Source organism: Amyelois transitella, chromosome 31 (genome assembly GCF_032362555.1).
Source record: "Amyelois transitella isolate CPQ chromosome 31, ilAmyTran1.1, whole genome shotgun sequence".
Taxonomy (NCBI): Eukaryota; Metazoa; Arthropoda; class Insecta; order Lepidoptera; family Pyralidae; genus Amyelois; species Amyelois transitella.
Window position 1 is genome coordinate 3,661,970 of NC_083534.1, and position 26,443 is coordinate 3,688,412.

General features: G+C 35.5%; 1 protein-coding gene and 1 long non-coding RNA gene across 2 annotated transcripts; one reads left to right on the forward strand and one right to left on the reverse strand.

Annotated features, from left to right (window-relative positions):
* Positions 1–190: 190 nt before the first annotated feature.
* Positions 191–25,442, forward strand: LOC106138972 (uncharacterized). The gene is made up of 10 exons (XM_060953175.1): positions 191–503; positions 2,229–2,326; positions 10,950–11,032; positions 11,538–11,666; positions 12,549–13,122; positions 21,848–21,975; positions 22,327–22,548; positions 23,630–23,776; positions 24,114–24,254; positions 24,589–25,442. The coding sequence occupies exons 2-10, from the start codon at positions 2,250–2,252 to the stop codon at positions 24,723–24,725; spliced, it is 1,638 nt and encodes a 545-aa protein (XP_060809158.1). The 5' UTR covers positions 191–503; positions 2,229–2,249; the 3' UTR covers positions 24,726–25,442.
* Positions 17,085–18,571, reverse strand: LOC132903856 (uncharacterized). Its single transcript, XR_009657504.1, has 2 exons — positions 17,966–18,571; positions 17,085–17,585 (listed from the first exon to the last, which is right to left on the reverse strand). It is a non-coding gene; the product is annotated as an uncharacterized LOC132903856 (long non-coding RNA).
* Positions 25,443–26,443: the final 1,001 nt, after the last annotated feature.

Sequence of the window (26,443 nt, forward strand, 5' to 3'; positions counted from 1 at the left end):
TCTGACAGAATTTCGAATAAAAGTCCACCGTATTGGAACGGAATAAGTGTTTTTATTAGTGTACGTATAACTTTGTCGACTGATAGTAATGTTTTGTGTCGTAATTGGGTATTTAGCTTCGTTTAGGCTAATTTATGTCTTATTGAACAGATATAAGGGTCATAGATGTACTAGAGCGTAATGAACGCAGAAAATGATGAAAAATAGTATGGCGCGAAACCGCGGCGGAGACGGTCGCCATTACTACGTTCTATTCCTCATTCAAATTTAAAACTTTTGTCGAAATTCTTCTTTATCTTTTTGCCAGTTACCTTTGTTTTTCTACAATACATAGACAAAAATAATACAATATTTTATAGGGACGTACGTGAACAATATGATGTAAATAATCAATATAATATTTTATGTTAATAGTAATTAATAAATTTGTAAATTGTGACAGTTTCTTAATCTGTGATATAATTATGGACAAGGCTGGATGGATTTTCGAAACTAGTTTCGTGGTAAATATTTTAATTTTTTATTGCAATGCAAGTACAGTGGGCCACATAGAATAGTATGCATAACTTCGAAATATCTACGATTTGAATGTGGTATGCTTTTTTATTTGGCCAATTTAACCTGTTATCATTCATTCATATAATCACTTCTATATTGCCCCTGTGGGGTAGACAGAGCGGTGTTGACAGAATGACAGGCCACGTTCAGTAGTTAGGCTTAAAGATAGAATTGAGATTCAAATAGCGACAGGTTGCTAGCCCATCGCCTATAAGAAGAATCCCCAAGTTTACAAGCCTGTCTCTTAGAACCTTTGTTATCTTTATAAATAATATAACAACGTAGGTAAAATTACAAAAAAAAAATGTATTTTGTAAAAAACAAAAAATGAGTAGGTATACCGTATATATATGTATAACCTAGTAATAATTAAAAAATTCGTGTCTGTATGTCCGTCAATGATAATCTACCAAACTGATGGATTTTTATGACACTTCTTTGGTGTAGGTAATAAATAAGAGTTCGCTCTTCACTCTTCCATATGTACGAAGTCGAGGGATGAAGCTAGTTATTGAAAAAAAGTTTTATCTCTGAGTTGTAGTGAGATTCTATCTTAAAGCAAAATAGCCGAACGTGGCCTATCAGTCTTTTCAAGACTGTTGACTCTGTCTAACCCGGAAGGGATATAGACGTGATTATATATTATATATATTATTATTCTGTAGTGAGTTAAACACAGTCAGTGGTCGGTGTTGCCCGACTTAAATACACAATTAACAATAGAAGCTGAACGTGTCCCTACCCTACAGTCTTTTCAAGGCTGTTGGCTCTGTCTACTCCGTTAAGAATAGAGACGTGATTATGTAACCATGTAGGATTGACAGAGCACGCGGGCTGGTCGTAAAAACTGAAACCATAAAAGATTATTTAAGTCGTACATACATACATATGTACATATGGTCACGTCTATATCCCTTGCGGGGAAGACAGAGCCAACAGTCTTGAAAAGACTAAATGGCCACGTTCAGCTATTTTGTTTATTGATAGAATTGGGATTTAAATAGTGACAGGTTGCTAGCCCATCGCCTAAACAGAATCCAAGTTTGTAAGCCTATCACTTAGTCGCCTTTTACGACATCGACGGGAAAGAGATGGAGTGGTCCTATTCTTTTTTGTATTGGTGCACACGGCACTATTATATTTAAATCATGATCAAAATAATGTTACAAAACTAAAATGCGCTCTATAAAGTACGAAGACGTAATTATTTTATGTACTTATATAAAAAACTATATTTGTAGTAAGTACTTATAGTATTATAGTAGTGCCGTGCGGTTCCCGGCACCAATATGAAAAAAGAATAGGACCACTCCATCTCTTTTCCATCGATGTCGTAAAAGGCGACTAAGGGATAGGCTTACAAACTTGGATTCTGTTTAGGCGTTGGGCTAGCAACCTGCCATTATTTTAATCTCAATTCTACAGCGGAACGTGGCCTATCAGTCTTACAAAACTGCTTGCTCTGTCTACCTCGCTATGAATTCACCCCCCATTTCGGTATTTTATGGGTGATTTATGAAAATAACATATCATGTTAGAACGAAGGTTTTTAACTGGATGAATACAAAATTTCTTTCGAATATGTATAGCGGTTTAGCTGTGAAAATGGAACAGACAGACAGACTTTAGCATTATGTAACATTAGTAAGAGATTGTTTTATTTTTTTCAGGTATTCTGACGTAGAAACAAAATGGCTGTAACCAGTGATCTCATGACTCAGGATGAGCAGGGGACTATCAGACTACATCCATATTTAGTGGCATTAGTGTAAGCAAATCAAATTATACTTTTTAATAAGTTAAGTGCCGTGTGGTTCCCGGCACCAATACAAAAAAGAATAGGACCACTCCATCTCGTTCCCATGGATGTTGTAAAAGGCTACTAAGGGATAGGCTTATAAACTTGGGATTCTTCTTTTAGGCGACGGACTAGAAACCTGTCACTATTTAAATCTCAATTCTATCATTAAGCCAAACAGCTGAACCAGGCCATTCAGTCTTTTCAAGACTGTTGGCTCTGTCTACCCCGCAAGGGATATACACGTGATTATATGTATGTATGTATACATACATAAAATCATGCCTTTTGTCCGGAGGGGAAGACTGAGACTACATCTTTCCACTTGCCACGATCTCTGCATACTTCCTTAGCTTCAACCAGACAGAGTCTTGAAAAGACTGATAGGCGACGTTCAGCTGTTTGGCTTGATGATAAAATTGAGATTCAAATAGTGACAGGTTGCTAGCGTATCGCCTGAAAGGAGAATCCCAATTCATAAGCCCTTAATCGCCTTTTGCGACAACTATGGGAAAGATGAGTGATCCTATTCTTTTTTTTTTATTGGTGCCGGGAACCACACGGCACGTAAATACTTAGTACATATATAAGAACATTAAAACACTAACACGTTTAACATACATATGTACTTTGTTAAAAATAGCATCTGATTTGCGAAACCAAAAAAAAAAACTAATCGCCTTATGTTCAATTTGACAATCTCCACATTAATTTGACAAAATGGGTGTCTTAAAATAAGTCACAATGGTATTCACGTGCGGGGACACGTGATATAGTCGTGAAAGCCCTATGGTTCATTACGAGAGTACAGTCAGCCGCGTGTATGTTGACGTCATTATAGAAACTTAGTAATTTCAAATCATTTATTCAAAGACAGATAAAACGTTACAGATAATATAAACAAAACATAACTTACAATCACGTCTATATCCCTAGCGGGGTAGACAGAGAAACACGTTCAGCTGTCTGGCTTAATGAAAGAATTGAGATTCAAATAGTGACAGGTTGCTAGCCCATCGCCTTAAAGCGTATAAATTCAAGCAGAATGTGTTTGTGAACCCAACCTACTAAAATATTATTAACTGGTAATTTATTTTATGACTTATGTCACTATATAAAAATTATTCAAATAAAAATACACATTCGACAGCGTGTAAACCAACCAAGCGATCAAATTTGTGTAATCTATACTACTAGTCATATAAAATTGAAGAGTTTGTTTGTTTGTTTGAACGCGCTTATCTCAAGAACTACTGGTTCGAATTGAATAATTCTTTATGTGTTGAATAGACCATTTATCGAGGAAGGCTTTAGGCTATATAAAATCACGATACAACTTTTAGGAGCGAAGTTATAATGGAAAATGTGAAAAAAATAAACGGGGAAAATTATTCATCCTTGAGGGCTTCAATGATACCCAAAATAACTATTCCACGCGGACGAAGTCGCGGGCACTCTAAGTATATACTAGCTGTCACGGCAAACGTTGTTTTGACATATAAATTATATATATTTACCGATTTTATTTAATTATTATCCAACTTTTCACAACAAATAAGTATTTATTCAGCTGACTGTACTTACAAAACGAGTTATTTTTATATGTCAAACGTGCGTTAGCAGTTCTAACAGATTATAGAAATCACATCTGGCTGATCTCCTTGTCCTATATTAATGGTGAATGTAGATTTACCCGTGTCTTCGTTTGCGTGAGAAATAAGAAATTCCGTCTTATTTAACACAATAAATATGATATTCAAAACAATGATGGTAATTAAAAAAACATCTTGCTCATTGGATAAACGCGTATTAAAAATAAAATATACACATCGTCGTAAAAGGTGACTAAGGGATATGCTTATAAACTTGGGATTCTTCTTTTAGGCAATGGGCTAGCAACCTGTCACTATTAATCATCTCAATTCTATCATTAAGCCAAACAACTGAATGTGGCCTGTCAGACTTCAAGACGGTCGGCTCTGCCCACCCCGCAAGGGTTATAGACGTGAGTATATGTATGTATGTAAATGAATATTGACTTGAGTGCAAACGAAGTTATTAAGTAGCTTATAATAGCTTGACATTAGAAATATCCATACTCATATAACAACGTTGATGATATAACCGTAATACTCATAATATACTTACCGATAAGATTTAATATGTGGGTTAAACGTGTCTCCACTTTATCTTATACTAGCTGTTGCACGCGACTTCGTCCGCGTGGAATAGTTATTTTCGGCATCAATTAAGCTCTCAAGGACGAATAATTTTCCCCGTTTTTTTCATACATTCCATTATTTCTTTGCTCCTTATGGTTGCAGCGTGATGTTATATAGCCTTAATCCTCCCTCGATAAATGGTCTATTCAACGCAAAAATAATTTTTCAATTCGAACCAGTAGTTCCTGAGATTAGCGCGTTCAAACAAACAAACAAACTCTTTAGCTTTATCTATATTATTAGTATAGATTACAATTTCTAAACAATACTTACAAATAAAAACCTTATTAAAACAAAGGGTAAATATGAAGATCTGTTATACATAATATTTAAGACCTTGTTGTACTCATATTATGCAAATAAAAGTTTGAATTTGAAGTTAAATTCTTAAACTACAAACAAAAAACAAATATTATTTAAGTTTGGACCCCTTGGTAGGGTTCCCATCGCGCAGGCAGCATTCCCGCGCTGTAATACGCTGTGCAAGAAAGCTGCGCACGCGACGGTCAACCGTTGCCTCTTTCAGCCTTTTGCTCAGCGTCTTGTGAAGCCCGCGTGTTGTCAAATTGTTTTTTTTTAAATAATTAATAATTGTTTTTTATATACATACATACATACATATAGTCACGTCTATATCCCTTACGGGGTAGACAGAGACAACAGTTCTGAAGAGACTGATAGGCCACGTTCGGCTTTTTGGATTGATGATATATGAATTGAGATTCAAAAAGTGACAGGTTGCTAGCCCATCGCCTAAAAGACGAATCCCAAGTTTATAAGCCTATTCCTTAGTCGCCTTTTGCTTCATCGATGGAAATGAGATGGAGTGGTCATATTCTTTTTTTATTGGTGCCGGGAACCACACGGCACTAAATATGTAACAATTTTTTTCTTTTATATATATGGACTTTAGCCAGTACCTAATTTGTCTATTGCAGATAAGATAATAAATATACTTAAGGATGTGATAAGCAAATGAACAGACATACACACAGAGTATTTTTTTTTCTATATAAGACTAACATACATACATATATACATATGGTCACGTCTATATCCCTTGCTGCGTAGACAGAGCCAACAGTCTTGAAAAGACTGAATCGCCACATTCAGCTATTCGGCTTAATGATCTAGAGAAATTTCTTCCAGCGGGCCTGCGACAGGAAAGTGTAAAGAAAGGCATTGGCTTGTGTAAATAATAATTAAGATATAAACTTACATTTACTTACTGATATATTTCTTACTATAAATACTTATATTTGTTTGTAAACTCTTTATTGCACATAAAAATTAATATAACAAAATACAAAACAGTCGTTGGATTTGGAATATGTAAATTTCAATTGTTCAAAGCTTACCTAATGAATCCCAAGTTAGCATTTCCCTTAGTCACATTTTAAAACACCCATGGGAAAGATATCTAGTGGTCCTATTCTGAAGTATCGGAAACCACACGGCAGTCCTAGAGTTAATTTTATGGAAATCCATACGGAAGCGAAGTCTCGCGCATAAGCTAGTATAATAAAATTGGGAACATACGAGTATGGACGACGAGTCAACTATCCTACTAATATTATAAATGCGAAAGTATGTGAGTATGTCAGGATGTCAGTATGGATGTTTGTTACTCTTTCACGAAAAAACTACTGAACCGATTACGATGAAATTTGGTATGTAGGTAGCTGAAGACCCAGAATAACACATAGGCTACTTTTTATCCTTTATATTATTATGATTGATAGGGTTTCCGTGCGGACGAAGTCGCGGGCGGCCTCTAGTTTGTAATATAGTTGGGTAATTGAACGATTCAGCTCCTTCAATGAACAATGAATTATTCAATATTAGCCAATCGGTCGCCAGTTTGATAGTGTTGTTGATTGATTAGGTATATCGATATCGATAGAAATAATACATATACATACATATAATCACGTCTATATCCCTTGCGGAGAAGACATAGCCAGCAGTCTTGAAATACAGATAGACCCGTTCAGCTGTTAGGCTTAATGATAGAATTGAGATTCAAATAGTGCAGTTGCTAGACCATTGCCTAAAAAAAAGAATCCCAAGCTTATAAGCCTATCCTTTAGTCATCTTTTACCAATCCAGGATCAAAAGTCATACCCGAGCTCCTCTTCAAAATGGTGAGGATCTATATTCTTTACCTGTGATTTGTTTGTTTAACACACTAACTATAAGATTGTAGAGAAAATAAAGAAATTTTTGTTTTTTTTTTTAAATTCAGCTCGACCTGGACTATAGCCAGGAGGAAGAAGAAAAATAATTGACTTACCGACTCCCTGATCGTGGTGAAATCCCCAAGGACCGGGACTATATATCGATAACTAACTGTATATGGGACATCACTAGCTCTTATCGCCACGTGACTGGCCACACTGGGGTCTTCCTACACGTTTCGAGTTACCATCTGCGGTTTTGATAAGTTGAGATGACACACGTGCTATCAATACGCGTATACATACATAAAATTACGCCTCTTTCCCGGAGGGGTAGGCAGAGACTACCTCTTTCCACTTGCCACGATCTCTGCATACTTCCTTCGCTTCATCCACATTCATAACTCTCTTCATGCAAGCTCGGCGGTTTCGGGTACTTTTGACCTGTATAATACGCGTATCTGTGTCATTTAAGAAATATGTAACACTAGCTGTGCCCGCGACTTTGTCCGCGTGGAACAGTTATTTTGGGCATCATTGAAGCCCTCAAGGATGAATAATTTTTCCCCGTTCTTTTTCACATTTTCCATTATTTCTTTGCTCCTTATAGTTGCAGCGTGATGTTATATAAGCTGAAACCTTCCTCGATAAATGGTCTTCTCAACACAAAAAGAATTTTTCAATTCGAACCAGTAGTTCCTGAGATTAGAGCGTTCAAACAAACAAAATCTTCAGCTTTATAATATTAGTATAGATATAATTTGTTGCGAGAGCGCTTAGGATATGATAGGTGTAAAATTGAGTGACAGGATAAGGAACAGCGTGATAAGGGAATGTTGTGATGTGGAAGGAGATATAGTGACAGGAATAGAAAAGAGAATGCTTAGATGGTTTGGTCATGTCGAGAGGATGAATGAAAGCAGGTTGACTAAGCAGATATACAAGGAGAGTGTGGACTGTTGGAGTGGGAAGACCTAGACGAACGTACCTTGATCAAATCGGAGACGTTCTAGCTAAAGGTCAGGTCAAGAGTACCCGAAACCGCCGAGCTTGCATGAAAAGAGTTATGAATGTGGATGAAGCGAGGTAGTATGCAGGGATCGTGGCAAGTGGAAAGATGTGGTCTCTGCCTACCCCACCGGGAAAGAGGCGTGATTTATGTATGTATGTATAAGAGTTGAATTGCATACACTCTAATACGATGTAAGTTATAACAAAGTGCCGTGTGGTTCCCGGCACCGAATACAAAAAAGAATATGACCACTCCATCTCTTTCCCATGGATGTCGTAAAAAGCGATTAAGGGATAGGCTTATAAAATTGCGATCTTTTTTTTGGGCGATGGGCTAGCAACCTATCACTATTTGGATCTCAATTCCATCATTAAGCCGAGCGGCTGAACGTGGCCATTCAGTCTTTTCGGGACTATTGGCTCTGCCTACCCCGTAAAGGATATAGCGTGACTATATGTATGTTAATGTTATAACACGGTAGGTATATAAGCTATTAGCTTGGTCAAGGCTGTGAAGCCATACAAGGCGTGACCATGACGTCATAATCTCATGTGCATTTATAAAAAACAAAAACAAATCCTACTAATATTATAAATGCGAAAGTTTGTATGTCAGTATGGATGTTTGTTACTCATTCACGCAAAAACTACTGAACCGATTACGATTAAATTTGGTGTGTAGTTAGCTACCCAGAATTAATGCTAGGTGTTCTGCCTGGGGAACCGCGCGACAGGCGATGTTGTGTCGGAAATTGTATAATATAGCTCCAATCTGTGAAATCTTTGCTAGCGCGATTTAGACTTTTCGCTGTTCTTGACTGACAGCGTCGCCACATATTGATTGCCTGATTAAAGAATTGAGTAATCATGTACCCACGATTTGAACCTACGACATCCCTGGTCTAGATTATCAGGATAAAGGTGGGAGGTATATATAATTTTCTTCCCACTTTGTCCTGTAAAAACAATCTGAGAATGTCGGCACCCACACGGCTATCATTTTAAATAATTAATGATAGTTTACAATTGTAAAGGTTGCGGAGGTCAGACGGGAGTCGCATTGTGTAAAAACCTGACAAATTGAAAGATGTAGGTAGTAGTCTCTGCCTACTCCTCCGAAAAACATTTTATATTTTTTGCTACAATATATGTATATCTATTTACTGATATAGGTATCATTTGTCATTTCTTTCCCATTGATGGCCGTGTGGTTCCCGGCACCAATACAAAAAAGAATAGGACCACTCCATCTCTTTCCTTTCATGGATGTCGTAAAAGGCGACTAAGGGATAGGCTTACAAACTTGGGATTATTTTTTAGGCGATGGGCTAGCAACCTGTCACTATTTGAATCTCAATTCTATCATTAAGCCAAATAGCTGAACGTGGCGTATCAGTCTTTTCGAGACTGTTGGCTCTGTCTACCTCGCAAGGGATGTAGACTTACTAGATTATTAGTACTATCAACCGCATAACAAGTAACCCTACTGGGAACCTTAGGACGCGGTTAACAAGGCGAATTTGCAGTGAATTTGTGAAGGTTGATGTGATGTTGACTGTACTTTTAAATTTGCAAGCAGCGTGCCTGATTCTGACACGAAACCAACTTGGAAAGTCGACGCACTGAGAAGTTGTAATAGCATTTGACCTGTGACTGTCGTCTGACCTCCGCGACCCTGAGGAACTGCTTCACTGAAATTTTATACGGACTTAAAGTCTTGCATTTATTTCCACACGCCATGTTTTTTTGTATTTTGTTTTAGAAATCAAATGTTGTTTTAAAACTACGTAGGTACCTACCTAGTGCGTTTCAACTGCTTTTATTTTCCTCGTAGATGGTAAAAGTCAGTCAAAGGAAACATCTTAACGTGGCATTTCTATTTACCCTGTAGGGAATAAAGGCGTGCTTTTATGTGTGTATGTTTTTTTTAGATTTCTTGCCGCGGGGTTTTCTAAACTTTAGAATAGAACATGGAACGGTATTTATTCTATATATTTCCCATGGATGTCGTAAAATGCGTTTAAGGGATAGGCTTTTATAAACTTTGAATTCCTCTTGTAGGCGATGGGCTGGCACTTTTTTGAATTTTTTTGAATCTCAATTTCATTATAAAGCCATACAGCTGAACGTCTTTCAGTATTTTTAAGATTGTCGCCTCTGTCTACCCGGTAAAGGATATAGACGTGACTATACGTAGCTATATATAAATTACGTCACAAAAAACAATGTCAAATTTATATAAAAACGTGAGAAATAAATTTAAAAGAGTTTTATTTCCTTTGTTACTTCTTGCTAAGTTGTAACGTACCAATCTTTTCCGTATTTAGGTTAAAAACTCTAACTAATGTAGTGTAATTTACTTGGTTTTTCGTTGTAATTGTAAATCGGTAGTAAAACTCGGCTCAGTCAAGGTTGACTGAACAATGGAGTAGGTATTATGCGGTTCATTTGTTCAGATTATTTACATTCTTGTGGTATATTGTGTTATTTATCGACACTGTTAATAAATATGAAAGTTTATTATGTAATAATTAATTTTAAATTTATTTTAATCGAGTCATATTTTAATTAATAAATATGGCACCTGCACGTTTGATAATTTTTAAACTTTTCCAATAAGAAAACAATTTTTTGAAACTTTCGAATTTTATACTTACTTATTACCAATCAATTTTATTAATATGACTGATACTCAGCTAATAGCTAACGACTGAGAATCTTAAGTGTGTACTAACAAAATTTAATTCAATGTTAAAATTATTTATAAATTATTAACCTAACCCGTATTGGATCGATCATGGTTACACATCCAGTTTCCTGAATGTGCAGGTTTTCTCATGATGTTTTTCCTCACCGTAAGAACATCGGTTAGTATTCAAATTAATGTAATGTAACTTTCGAAAATTGTCGTATAATTAAATTTTTTATCACTACATAGTATAAAACAAAGTCGCTATTTTAGTCTGTTTGTCTGTATGCTTAAATCTTTAAAATTACGCAACGGATTTTGATGCGGTTTTTTGTAACAGGTGATTCAAGAGGAAGGTTTTTATGTATAATTTTTTCCGAATTTTGCACCCGTGCGAAGCTGGGGCGGGTCGCTAGTATAAAATAAATAATATCAGAAAGCCCGTAGGGAAAAACTTAAGTTGCTTAAATAAAAAAAACTTAATTTCTTTACAGGCGTTGGTGCGTGTCATGTCTTTGGAGCACTGCTAACATCGTTGTACATCGGTTATTGATGACCCCACATCTTCCTATAAACGGTAAGCGTATACACTCAAAAAAAATATTAAAAATCATGATAATTATTAAATTGTTCGTACTAGCGCCATCTATTATGGAATAACTGAACTAATAAAGTAACCAGACATTTCGAACGTTGTCTGGTTTCTCATTTTTACTACTACGGAAGTAGGTTCCGTTGTGTCCATAGTGACATCTAGTGGCGAGTAGTATAACTAAAAAAAATATTTTATTTCCTTCTAGAGACGCTAGATGTCGCTGTGTAAAATTTTAAATGTTTGAAATTTCCAACGGTCCACATTTATCAATATGAACGTGAGCGACAGGAGAATGATAATACCTAAAAAAACTATGTAACTTATTATACGTATATGTGTTTGTGTGTGTTTGATTAAATAGCGTTTTGTTTTGGGTGTCTATAAGAATACCTACATTCTGTATGTTTATATCTTTCAGAATACCTACATTATTATATGTATATGTTTCTATTCTACCTTATGAATAAATAAATAAATGTTTTTCCAGTTTCACGACCCCAGAAGCCACGAGCGGCCAGCACTGACCATCTCCACCCAGAGCCTAAGGTGGAATGCGTAGTTCTCCACACGCCCAATGAACATAAGCTAGACGTAATTTTTGTACACGGATTATACGGTGAGTGACCTTGATATCTTGAAGTCTTTTCAAGACTGTTGGCTCTGTCTGCCCCGCAAGGGATATAGACGTGGCCATTGTATGTACCTATGTGACCTTGATAATTGAGAACAAAAGTGGGTGAGAAAAAAATTTCTCGTAAAGAAGAAAGAAATTAAATAATTATTAAGCAGTAAACTTTGTACTAAATGCGGTCGGTTACTTGAATATAAAAAATGCAATGTTGAAAAAAAATTTGTCTGGGAATATTTATAAAGCATGAATTGATCTATTCATGTCTGAATTATTTCATACCATTTTAATTATGAACACGAGTGAGAAGGCAGTAAATCTTATCCCGATTGTGATGATTATCATATGTCTTTTCCTCCTGGCTTATAGTCCCGGTTGCATCCTCACCACTCTGGAGAGGAGCCCGGGGTATGCCTTTGACCATGGATCCTAGATTGGTTGAGTCAGGTTTTTACACGAATCGACTCCCGTCTGACCTCCGCAACCTTTGCATGTAAACCTAACCCGTATTGGATCGATCATGATTGCACATCCTGTTTCTTTAATGTGCAGCGTTTCTCACGATATTTTCCCTTACCGTAAGAGCATCGGTTAGTACTCAAACTAATATGCGTAACTTTCGAAAATAGTCATTGGTACATGGCCGAGTCGGGATTCGAAACTGTGCCTTTCTGTGCATCACGCATTTTAACCGGGCAGCTTACCGATTAGACCACCTCTTTTCGTGATATTCATATCAAACTCTTTATTTATTTATTCATTCATAGGCCAGTTATAATAAACAAATAATGTATCAAGATTGCTTACAAAAAAATCATAAATTTTTATCAGAAAAACAACAACAAATAAAATGTTATTCAATCTTTACAGGGTCACTAGGTAACACGTGGCGCCAAGGAGACTGGCGGCCGAAGTACAAAATGGAGCCGAACAAGATCCCGCTCATAGACCCCACCAGCTCTTGCGAATGTCAAAAAAACACGGAACATTACACAAAAACCAATCATTTCGAGAGCAACATCCACGATGAATCCGTTAATTTGTATGACAATTACGAATCAAATGTCAAAATTCTGCCAAACGATGACGTTTTCATAACGGAAAATTTTTACAACAACGCTCTATTGGACCAAGTTGAAATCGTCGATAATTATGAGTTGCAAGCCAATTTTGTTAGAGATTTGTTTAAAAAAGAGTGTGACAATTATAATTATGATGTTAAAAATGATGTTGATACATCACCAAAGTTATACAATGATTGTGAATGTAAGTTAAACGTGAGGAGATGTGAGGTTGGCTGCGGATGCGTCTGTGATGAGTGTTATTCTTCTTGTTGGCCAAGAGACTGGATCAAAGTTGACTATCCAGAAGCCAGAGTGATATCTATAAACTACACGAGCGATCCTTATTTGTGGAGGCCTTTGTGGGTGAAGGAGAGTAAAAGGTGAGTTAAATAATTGTAGATAATTATTTGTTAGTGTTTACCCGCGTCTGCGCAAGCGCACATATATGTAGATGACTGGGTCAGTACCAGGATGAAAGTACCTGTACTTTCTAGTAATATTTTTATATAAGGTGGATTTGATTAAATATAATTATTTATTTATTTTTGAACGTTTAGTATACGTACATATTATTTCCATTTTGCATTTTAAATATTATAATTAAATCAAATTAAAACTAAAGTGCCGTGTGGCTCCCGGCACCAATACAAAAAAGAATAGGACCACTCCATCTCTTTCCCATGGATGTCGTAAAAAGCGACTAAGGGATAGGCTTACAAACTTGGGATTCTTTTTTAGGCGATGGGCTAGCAACCTGTCACTAGTTGGATCTCAATTCTATCGTTAAGCTAAATAGCTGAACGTGGCCATTCAGTCTTTTCAAGACTTTTGGCTCTGTCTACCCCGCAAGGGATATAGACGTGACCATATGTATGTATGTTAAAACTAAAGCTAAAACTACTTATAAAAAAGAAAGAAAACAGATGATTCTAGTAGTGAAGTGTGAAACATTGAATAGCATTGAATAGCAGGTGGCGCCACCGGCACGTAAACATTGAGCTCTGTTCGTAATATTAATAAAAAATAGTAATACTGTGATTTAAACTACACTTTCTTTACAATTATGAAGTTTTAGATTTAATTATCCTGGACAAGTGTTATCTCCTAGGAGTGTGAAGTGTTTTTTCAAATAAAAAGAGAACAATTCAAGGGATACTATTTGAAGAAAAAACAGTGTTAAAACTATTTGGTTCAAGAAAATTATTAGTTAACAGTTATTAAAAAAAGAATTGGTGAAAGAAACAGTTCAAAACTAAGTGAAATAATCTTATGTGTGGCTAAAAACTGAAATATTGATTTGCTAATAACCGTTATATTGTTTCAAACGTATTCTGGACTTTGAACTTTGCGTATGATTAACAACTTTTAGCAAGTAATGGAACAAGTGCTGCCATCTATTGCGGAGTAGCGGCATTGTAAACAATGATCAATAACACCAATAAGCATACTATTAATGGACTAAAAAGTTATAAGAACTTAATATAGAGGGCGCTATTAAATAATTAATGATAAATCATCAGTGACATCTAACGATCAGCAGCAACATTAATAGTAAAAACTCAAGTCAATAGAAGTAAAGGCAAAATAACGCCACTAGAGGGCAGTAATAGTATATTTTTTTAGTTCACACTCTTCAAGTATAGAGGGCATTACTAGTTGAGATAAATATATAAACATGGAAAATATAAACACATACGTAACACTAAGAAAACGCCAAATAACACGAGCAAGATCAGTAGAATCAATGGATATAAATGAGTCAATCAATTCTACACTATCTGAAGACAATGTACTGGGAAGAAGCTTAGACTTATCCACCAATATTCAATGCATACTTATGAACGAAATGAAATCAGAAATAGAAAATTTGAAATGTAGCCTAATGAGCACTCAGAACGAGCTAGACAGAATTATCTTAGAAAATAATGACCTGAAAAAACAAAATAGCCAGTTATTACATGACAACAATATATTAAAAAATCTATGTCGAAGTCCAGTGTCATCAATCACAAAAGTAATAAGCACAAATCGGAAAAATAGCATTCGTCGCAGACTGACAGACACTTTCTCGGAAAGCCCGTTAGCTAGCAATTCATACAGCTTACAAGAAGTACATCCAAGAACAAATGAAGCACCCGATAAGACAGAAAATATATTGGTACAGGAAATACAAAATAAATCTATACACGACAAATTAGAAGGCAATACCCTAAAGGAAAAATATATAGAGAAACATTGTGAAAACAAGAAGAAAATCCTTATTTTTGGAGGACGACAGTGCATTGGACTTGCAGCAGCGATTACAAAATATAGAACTAATAATCCGTACAATAAATATAAGTTCATTTCTGTAGTAAAACCTAATGCAAGGGCTGAAGACATTTTAACTAGCTGTAAGATATTCGATATAACTACAGGAGATAGGGTAATCATATGTGTCGGCGAGCATGATATAAATCCCTTTAAAGTTATGACAGAATTAAGTTCCTTTTTGAAAACACTGTCATGTCCTGTATTTGTCCTAAAAGTAATGAATAATTTAAGCTTGAATGTATACAAACTAAATAATATGATAAAAAACATTTGTAACCAATTCTCAAATTCTATTTTTGTTGATATTGCTGAAGAGAATAATGATTTGTATATTTTAGAGAGTATGTGTAGTAAAATAAGTTCTTGTATAGATAAACATGACTACTATATGAAGTATTTACCTTTTATGCTAAAAACTGCATCAAATCCTAAAAAAAACGTACAAACAGGACGCAGAAATATGTCAGGTTTGAGTAGGAAAATAAGTTATGGTAAAAGAAGTGCATTGATAAGATCTGAACCACAATTTAAAGACCAAAGTACCCAAACTGATACAGAACCTAGTTATGTAGTAACAACCAACACGGAAAGCACGTTTTTTCGAAACTCAAAGTGTAGATGTAACTTTTTTTAGAATTTTGCATCAAAATATGGCGGGCTTAATTAATAAGAGTAATTTACTTGAAATTCATTTAACAGAGCTGGAAAAAATACAAAAAATTCCCGAGGTAATAGTAATAACGGAATCTTTTGTAACAAGGGAATGTGAAAGTATGGTAAATGTTAACGGATATGATTTGGCGTCATCTTATTATAGGAAAAATAATAAAAAGCGAGGTGGTGTCTGTGTTCTTATTAAGATCGGCATAGATTTTTATGAGTTAAGGTATGACGATATTGCAATGGATAGTGTTTTTGAATGTTGTGGAATACAAATACCAACCCAAAACATGTTGGTGATCGGAATATATAGGACACCGGACTCAAATGTGTATGTTTTTTTAAATAAATTAGAAAGGCTGCTCACCAAGCTACGTTGTAAATTTAGTACAAAAAAAATCATACTAGCGGGTGATATAAACATAAATACTATGAAGTCAGATACTAGTATTCAAATGTTTATAGAATTGATAAGCAATTTTAATCTGATACTACACATAAAAGAGCCTACCAGAGGGAAATCCTGCATTGACCATATTATAAGTAATGTCAGTAATGGTGTAGGAGAACTACTTCACTTACACTTATCTGATCATAATACTGCACAAATGGTGAATATTCCTATAACTCAAAAATCAAAAATTAATGATCACTATTATATCTGGGTAAGGCCGTAGATTTTGCCACTTAGTAACATAGAGTAACATAGATACTTCTATGTTATGGTAACGTATAAGTAACACGAAAGTAACGAGTAAAGAGTGTAAGGTCGAGTTCAGAAGTACTGCCTCTTTTTTTTATTAATTTTTTTTTTTCAAATTTCATAATATTTTCGTAAAGTACCTACTGAAAATTATACTAACGTACGATTGTAATGGCAAGCACAATTCCATAGGAATTGGAGAAGCAAATGTATTCTGAGAAACACAAACGAAGTTAATGCAATGTTCCAAAACAAAATGTATGTACGGGCGTACGGGCCAGGGTATCTATTAACCTTATGTAAGAACTAAGCATATAAATGAAATGAAGCGGTGGTGGTCTAGTGGTTAAGACGTCCGCCTGGTGATCGAAATGTCCCGGGTTCGAATCCTACTCGAGCCACATGAGTTTGTATGCTAATCTGACTTACGTTTAGTACTTTTCATGACCACCACTTGCTTCCGGTGAAGGAAAACATCGTGAGGAAGTCACATTAGTCGATTATTTATCAGTTAGTGTGTGAAATGGAGAAGGCAATGGCAAACCACTCTATTAATATTGCCAAGAAAGTCGTTGTGTGTGTTTCATTGAAATCCATATAATGATCACGACTTCTCAGCCATGAGGAATACGACTAAGAAAAAGAAGAAGCAAATAAAAAACAATGAAATCTTCTAAAATGTCTATTCATTAAATAGGTACTTAAAACACAATGTGTACTAATTAATCAATAAAATCACAAAAAAGGAACTAGGTAACCACTTTTACTTATGTCAACTAACAAATGATTTAAAATATTTAAATAAAAAATACAGTATCTTCATCATTTTGCAGATAATATTCTTTTGAATCTGTCTCTAACTGAATCAAATTTATCTTTTTTACTATAGAAATTGTGGTCACAGAATCAAGATCTAACTTTCTTTGCACTAAGAATTTTACAGAATTATTTGAAATCTTAACATTTAAAAAAAAAATTATTTTGTAATATGTTTCGTCATTTTTAAATTCTATGATCTCAACAAATCCAATATAATACTTCCACGTTTTTCTTTCAAATTATCTAACCATAACGAATCTTTTATGTTGAAACTTAAATAATTCCCTTCATTTTCATTATTCTCTCTAACCGTGCTGCCAAGTTCTTCATCGTTCTGCTCGCTTCCTTCTATAAAAAACACATTTTATAAATTGGATTTCAAAATTCATCTTGCACTTTTAATGATTAAAATAATAATAATATTTTGTTTTCCTAAGCCATTAACTACAGGAAATACTTATTTAATATATGAAATTAAATGAGTCGTAGCCTATTGCACGAGTCTATGTACGAATCCTTACAACACTTAAACGTTACGTAACATACAATCAATGTTACCGATAACATAGCAGTAACCTAGAAGTAACGCAGAAGCAAGATTTTTTTGGTTATAATTTACCATAACTCGATCATTCGAGCTAAATTTAAAACAAAACACGGCTCCTGCATAACTTATTCACTAAATAATACTTTCACATGAAAATAGGAGTAATAAACCAATTCTTTACCTTTGAAATCGAATAAATCCCGAATGACGACACACACCTGCACTCACTTTTTGTCAAACCCACCACAGTAAACAAAATGGTTTTTTTTTTCTTTTTGTCCATGGACACTTAAGTGTTGCCAGTATCGATACAAAATATTACCAAAATGTTTTACCTTAATTAGAGGTGAAATTGTGGTAACATACAAAATTGTAACATATAAGCAAAAATACGGGGACAAACATTTAAATTGCGATAAAAAAATTAAATCTACTTATTTTAATAAATCATATTATTAATTGGCTGCTTAGTTTTGCGTTCTGTAGGTTAAGTTCTTGTAAACTTGACATTCAATAAATATACTACGAGTTTTGTAGTTCTCTAGTATTTGGATGATAAAAAAGACAACGCGATTTTTGCAAAATTTGGAGGACTGGCCAAGTTGAACACACTCTAGAAGTTAAAGTATTGAAGTGTTTGAACTTTTGAAATTAAATTATGTAGAGATAAGAGCTACAAAATATATTATGAGTACCTTAGTAACAAATTACTAGCATTAGTCTTTTATATATGCAGTCAAAATGTGGGACATATTTTTTTTTCAAATAGTGGCAAAATTTACGGCCTTACCCATCTACTTAAGAGATTATTCGCAGGAAAACATTGAAAAATTTAGGCATTGCATAAAGAATGTTTCTTTTTTAGAGGTTTACAATGAACCATCTCTAAATTTGGCATACAATAAATTTAATGAATTATTTACCTTATTCTACAAGTTGTGTTTTCCTAAAATAAGGGTAAAGATTTCCAATAGAGCTCAAAAAAATAAATGGATTAGTAAAGGGCTTAAAAAAAGCTGTAAGACAAAAAGATATCTGCGTTGTAGGTATTATAAAGATCGATCTAATGATAAAAAACAGAAATATAGGAATTACAGTAAACTCCTCAAAAGATGCATTGACTGCTCTATAAAAAATTATAATAGCAAATTCATTACGCAGTCAAGTAACAAATGTAAAGCTTCATGGACCTTAATTAAGAAGGAATCTGAAAAAGCAAGTAAACGCGATTTTATAAGTAAAATTAATTTAGACGGAAATCAACTTACAGATCCTAATGACATAGCTAATGCTTTTAATGATTATCTAATAAATCTAACTAATAAAAATAATATGACACGGAATACATGTAAGGATAGTAAATGTAACAGCATATTTTTAAAACCTATTAATGAGGAAGATACGAAAAAAATTATAATGTCATTAAAGAATACGATTGCGGTCGGTTTCGATGAGATTTCTACACGGATAGTAAAAACCTGCTCAGATGAAATTGTTTCAGTATTGACCTACCTTATTAATCTATCGTTTTCTGAGGGATGCTTTCCGGATTTACTCAAATTGTCTATTGTAAAACCAATTTTTAAAAAGGGAGACAGAACAAGGCTCAACAATTTCAGACCAGTAACACTGGTCTCTATCTTCTCAAAGATATTTGAGGCAGCTTTCCGTAACCAAATGCTAGAATTTTTAAATAAACATAAAATATTAATTGAAGAGCAGTATGGCTTCACAAAGGGGAAGTCAACAACACTTGCTGCTTACAATCTTGTTACGCAAATCTTTGATAATATGGATAGGGGATATGCATCTACAGTTTTATTTTTCGATATGTCCCGAGCTTTTGATTTAGTCTCACATGAGCGTTTACTAGAAAAGCTTGAAAAATATGGTATCCGGGGTCCAGCTTTGAACTGGATATTAACGTATTTAAAAGATAGAATACAGTGTGTAGAAATTTCAAATATGACGGAAAATAAGGAAATTCGATCATTTCAATCGTCGTACAAAACAAATAAATACGGCGTCCCACAAGGTAGTGTGTTAGGACCATTGTTGTTTAACATTTATATTAATGATCTACCTGAAAAAATATCGCACTCTTGTATCTTATATGCTGATGACATCTCTATAATAATTAAATCTCCAGATAAAGTTAATACGATTGACATTGAAAATGTAATAGACATAGTGACAAAATGGCTAACGGACAATAATTTACAAATAAATTTCACGAAAACGAACATAATACAATTTCATTATTTTCAGAAAAAAAATGACAAATTAAATATTAATTATAATAACAACGTTATTTCTGACGTTAGTACGACCACTTTTCTTGGACTGGTATTGGATGAAAACTGTAATTGGAAGGCTCATATTGACCAAGTTTGTAAGAAGCTCAACAGATTTGTATATGTTCTTTGGAAACTAGCAAAGCAATCTACAAGAAGCACAGTCTTGACCGCATACTACGGATATGTCTGCTCAGTACTAAAGTATGGCCTGATACTGTGGGGTAATTCCACGGAAGTGAATAGAGCATTCATTGTACAAAAAAAGTGTATTAGAGCTATATGTGGTAAAGCTCCATGGGATTCCTGCCGGACTCTATTTAAAGACCTTGAACTAATGACGTTGCCATGCCTGTATATTTTTGAAACTTGTAAATTTGTAAAATTGAATTGGGACTTATTTGTGAAAGCTAAGGACTTAAATCTTAGAAATACAAGAAATCCGGATAGAATAGTGCTACCTATAGTACCCAGAACAGTCTTTTACAACAAAAGCTGCTATGCAATGTGTGGAAAGATATTCAATGCACTTCCAAACGATATCAAAATACTTCCTATAAAAAAGTTTCAAAAAGAACTAAAGTTGTGGCTCATAGAGAAATGTTTTTACACTATTGATGAGTTTTTCCAATGGCGCCAACGGTGATATTATTGTAGTTAACATTGATATTAAGATGACATTTTAAATTATTTAACTTATTTGTAACATAATTAATTAAGCGCTGATTGTAAATTAGGATTTAGATAACTGACATCCAAATATTTGTACGCCTGATTATAAGGCAGAATGCATGTACCTACTTAATTATATCGTGACCATCTGATTGTAAAAAATTGTATTCTAACAAATAAATGATTTGATTTGATTTGATTTGATTTGAACATATCATCAGAGCGTCGGTTATCGAATCGATAACGTGCGTCATCTGTGGTCACAAGTGTTGTTGATAGATGGCGTTGAAGTCGATAATGTGCTTGTGTTCTAAATTTCATTTGGCTGATGTGAGCCCCTTTAAATGCGCGCAGAAAGGCACGGATTCAAATCTCAGCTGGGACATGTACATTAGTTTAAATACTAACCGATGCTTTTACGGTGAGGGAAAACATCGTGAGGAAACCTGCACATTCAGGCAACTGGATGTGTTTCCATCGATGCAATAATCCAACCTACAAAGGTTGCGGAGGTCAGACGGGAGTCGCTTCGTGTAAAAACCTGACTCACCCAATCCAGGATCCATGGTCAAAGGCATTCCCCGGGCTCCTCTCCAGAGTTGTGAGAATGCAACCGTGACTAAAGCTAAGAGGAAGAAGTGTGAAGAATAGCAAATTAAAAATATAATCTAATTTTCGCAAACTTATTAAGTACCTATATAGATGGGATGGGTTTAAAAAAATATTGACCAAATATTAACAATTAAGGCATATCAGTTTTACAAGGACTACATACATACATATACATATGGTCACGTCTATATCCCTTGCTGGGTAGACAGAGCCAACAGTCTTGAAAAACTGGAATGCCATGTTCACAGGGACAAACCCTCTCATATTAAGGCGGCATTATTATTTTAATTTATACCACTCTATGACCATTTTTAGTCGTTGTGCCTCGTGCCTTGCCTATGGATTTCTCATTCTAAAGATTTCACAATAAAGATGATTTGATTTGATTCTTGTAATGAGGACCTCCAGACTACGACATCGACGGAGCAATAATTAAAAAAAACCTTAAACTGAAAGTTTTAGGGTTTTTCAATCATTTATTCCAGGCTTCGACTTCACGAGCGCGCGGAACAGATGACTCGTCAGCTCCTGGCCCTGGGCGTTGGTGAGAGGCCCATTGTCTGGGTGGGACACTCCAAAGGGGGCCTGTTTATAAAACAAATTTACTGCGAAGGTATTAACTATATTCTATTTTTACTTCCATGGTATACAAATATGATAAGCAAGAAATGTTTGCAAGGGTAAAATTCTAAAACTAATGGGCCTATTTTGATGATAATGTTGAAAAACATTTATTGTAAAGATAAACATTTGCAAAAAAACTGTGAAAACCATAAAAAATGTTATTAAGTTATGTTAACACAGAGACGAAAATTCTAAATATTGTTGTTTTGTCTTCTACGCCTTCAAAAAGGCCTCCAATTTCTTGTTAATATATCTAAAGTAGATTAAACAAAAACATAAGTTAAATTTTATTAAAGCGCTGTGTTTGGTACAAAATCTTACATTTGTTAATATATTTCAGCTTACGAAGCTCACCTCAAATTGACCACACCACTAACGAAGTCAGAAATACCTCAAAATCTGAACGAACAAAACGTTGAAAACGAAAAAGAAAATAATATTATTAGGGAACATTGTAATAATAGCAATGTTATTGCTAACAGTGATAATATATGTGATAAAGAAAGTGCAAAGAATATTAATGGTGAAGAGAGATTGGAAGAAACGTCTTCAGACAGACAAGGTAAGAACACCAGTTAAGTTTATTTAGTAGTACAGTAGGGCCTCGGTAATCCGGAGAGGCAAAAACAAGACCTTTGCCGAATTATCGAGGCGTCGGGATTATAGTATGCCATATTTAATAGTAATAAAAAAACATCTTTAACCTTAGTTTCTTTAATCATTAAAGCATAAAGCCAAAAATGTACATGATCAAAATTATGCACATACATCCATTTAAGAGAAACAGTTCAAATATCACATTATTATTAATTCTTCTTGAAAAAGTCTGTAATACTCTTCTGTTTATAATTGCACTTCATTTCAAAAGCCCGTCTACGTACTACACGATAGGCGATAAACAAAAGACTAACGACGAATGTTCATGGAAGCCCGCACCTCTCTCGCGAACCCGCCGGATTACAGTAATCACCGAATTAGCGAAAGTCAGGATTACCGAGGCCCTACTGTAGTAGTTATTAAGTAGCTGTTTGCCCGCAACGTTGTAACGCGTGGAAGAATCTTAATCTTGGTTCTACAGCAGAATTTTTCCCGTACCTAAGCTTATTATCAAAATTTCCTTAATATTTTTTTTTGTATTATTGTTAGTAAGATGGATTGTCTTTAATATGTTTAATTATGTCTAACTGTAATGTTGCGATTATTGTATTTTGGACACTCGACGGAACGAGTAGAAAATAAAATGTTCCAATCGACACAGTGGCGCCATCTCTACGCCAAAGTCACAAAAACAAAATCACGCGGCGCTATCAGTCAAAAACAGCGAAAAGTCTTAATCGCGCAAGCAAAGATTTCACGGATTGGAGCATATAAACAATCTCCGACACAAAATCGTCTGTCGCGCGGTTCCCCAGGCGTCACAGCTAGCCTGGCGGAAGATCTTCCCTTTGGTGGCGGTCGAGCCGAATCATCACTGCCGCTACAGTCACCATTAGGGTAGAACGAAACAATTTTTACCCACTCACTCACTCACTCGGGAAACAAACCGTTAGATGGCGCTGTCCTCACTACCCAGTGGGGCCGACCGGGAATTAATCCAAACCGTTAGATGGCGCTGCTTTCTCACTACCCTCTTCACCTTTCAGAAGACGTCTGCCCGTCGCTCAGGAGTGGCCTGTGGCGCAACAGTCGCGGGTTCATGTTCTACTCGGTGCCGCACCGGGGCTCCCCCCTAGCCGACATCAAGACGCCGATCACCGCCAGGAGTATAGAGCTTCTTGAGATAAGCAAAGGTAGTTAATCACCGTCAGCAGAATCGGCCGGTCTCTAGTCAGTTCGGAACTTGAATTACATACATTGGTACATATAGTCACGTCTGTTTTCCTTGTGGGGTAAACAGAGCCAACAGTCTTGAAGAAACTGAAAGGCCACATTCAGCTGTGTGGCTAAATGATGGAATCGAGATTCAAATAGTGACAGGTCGCTATTGCATCGCTTAAAGAAGAATCCCAAGTTAATTAGCATTTTTCTTAGTCGCCTTTTACGACATCCGTGGGAAAGAGATGGATTGGTCCTTTGCTCAAAGTCCCGAAAACCACGCGGCACTAATACAATGATTTCTTTTGTCAGATTGCGCGCTAGTCCTCTCGCTACAAGAGCGCTGGTTACAAGCGACGTCGCCGCTCCGGCCGGCAGTCAGGAGTCTGGTGGAGACCACCAGGACTTTAATGTCTGTACTGTGGTTACGTATCGTAAGCGTCACTTCAGCTGGTAAGATTTTATTTTTTAATAATTCTTCCTACTGGCGATAATCCCCGTTTACATTCTCACCTCTCTAAAGCGGAGCCCGGAGTCCAATTTTTTACCATGATACTGGATTGGGCGAGTCAGGCTTTAACGAGAAGCGACTCCCATCTGACCTCGTTACCTTTGCAGGGGAAACGCACACATCCAGTTGCCTGAATGTGCAGGTTTCCACACGATGTTTTCCTCTCCATAAGAGCATCGATTAGTTATTAGTTAGTTTTGCGTGCGATAAACAGGCGCGTGATTTCAGCGAGAGAATAAGTATGTTTATTACATTTATTTATTTTCCGATTTACAGATGCCGGCATAGGCGCCCTGTACGGCGTCTCCTTGGACCACAGAGAGATCTGCAAACCATCAAGCCGCTACTGTTTGCTGTACACAGAGCTGATGAATTTGATGAAAACAGCCCTGAACAAGTGTCGCTGTCAGTAATTTTACTGGGGTGAATATAAATACGATCGGGGCCTATCGGAATCTGATGTAAAGAAATGGAGGTTAATAAATTGACGCAGATAGCTTAACAAAAGTCGCCACCAATAACAGATGCGGGGTGAATTGGAATACGACTGGGGCCTATCGCAATCAGATGTAAAGGAGTAAATTGATGGAGATAGCGCTTAACAAAATAGTAGCAGTACCAGTAGCTAACAGATGTGAGGTATACATTAGTTAATTAATTCAGAAAAGGCGCTGAACCAAGAACCACTATCCAATATCAATAACATGAATTCAATTAAGGCCTATCGGGAGCAGATGTGGGCAAACACGGGATGCTCTTGGGTCAAAAAATCGCTATAAATGAAGCGCATCATCAGAATCATTAACATGGAGACATGGAGAGTAATTAGCTGTGGCTTTTGAATCGGCCGATTGTCGTAATTTTGAACTTGATAATGTATATAGTTTGAAGCCATTGACAGGTTCAGACAAGGACACAGATATGGGGTTAAACGGAATGCATTTGGGGTCTATCGGGAAAAGATTGCGTATTTACAAAACGTTCGTCCAAAAAATTGATTGCTGGTTGGATCAAATCCAATCACCAGATTTCCATTATTTACCAATACAATGTGATACAATTTTTTTTTAAATATTTGTTTTGTAATTAAGTTAGTATGAAATACTTTTAAGTATATTTGTTTGAAAATACTGGACTTTTTTTTCCCAATGAATATTTCTTTGCCGAATAATCTTATTCGAAAATACTTACATACATACATATAGTCACGTCTATATTCCTTGCGGGGTAGACAGAGCCAACAGTCATGAAAAGACTGATAGGCCACGTTCAGCTTTGATAGAATTGAGATTCAAATAGTGACAGGTTATTAGCCCATCGCCTAAAAGAAGAAGTTTATAAGCCTATATCTTAGTCGCCTTTTACGACATCCATGGGAACGAGATGGAGTGGTCTTATTCTTTTTTTTATTGATGCCGGGAACCACACGGCATTGCCGGTTTAATTACATTGTATACAACTCAACTAACATATTCCAAAATTCGGCTATTATTATCTAATTAATTAGGAAAATTTTTGTTCAGTACCTACCATAAAATATTTGTAAATAATTTGTCTTTGTATATAATTAAAAATGTTAAGTTTATTGAAGATTTATTATAACGTTGGTGTGCGTTTTATTTATTTCACTATGCAGTATATATTTAAGTATAAAAACATATAGCGACATTTATAAGATCGCCAGATTCATACATATGTATAATCACGTCTATATCCCTTGCGGGGTAGATAGAGTCCCATGCGGAGTAGAGAGGAAGAGAACAGCCTTGAAAGGAATGATAGGACACGTTCAGCTGTTTGGCTTAAAGATAGAATTTAGATTAAAATAGTGACAGGTTGCTAGCCCATCGCCTTAATGAAGAATCCCAAGTTTATAAGCCTGTCCCTTAGTCACCTTTTACGACATCTATGGGAACGAGATATCAAACGGTACTTATTTATTTGACCATGTGAAAATGCTAATTCCTCCCAAAGATTCCTTCAGTCGGCTCTTATAATAAAGAAAATTAAACACGTTTAAGGTAAATTTAAATTATATTTGGTTCAGATAGGTTCACTTAAAACTAAATGGGAACATAATACTGACATTACATACAATTAACTCTTTGGAATGAGCATAATTATAATTAAT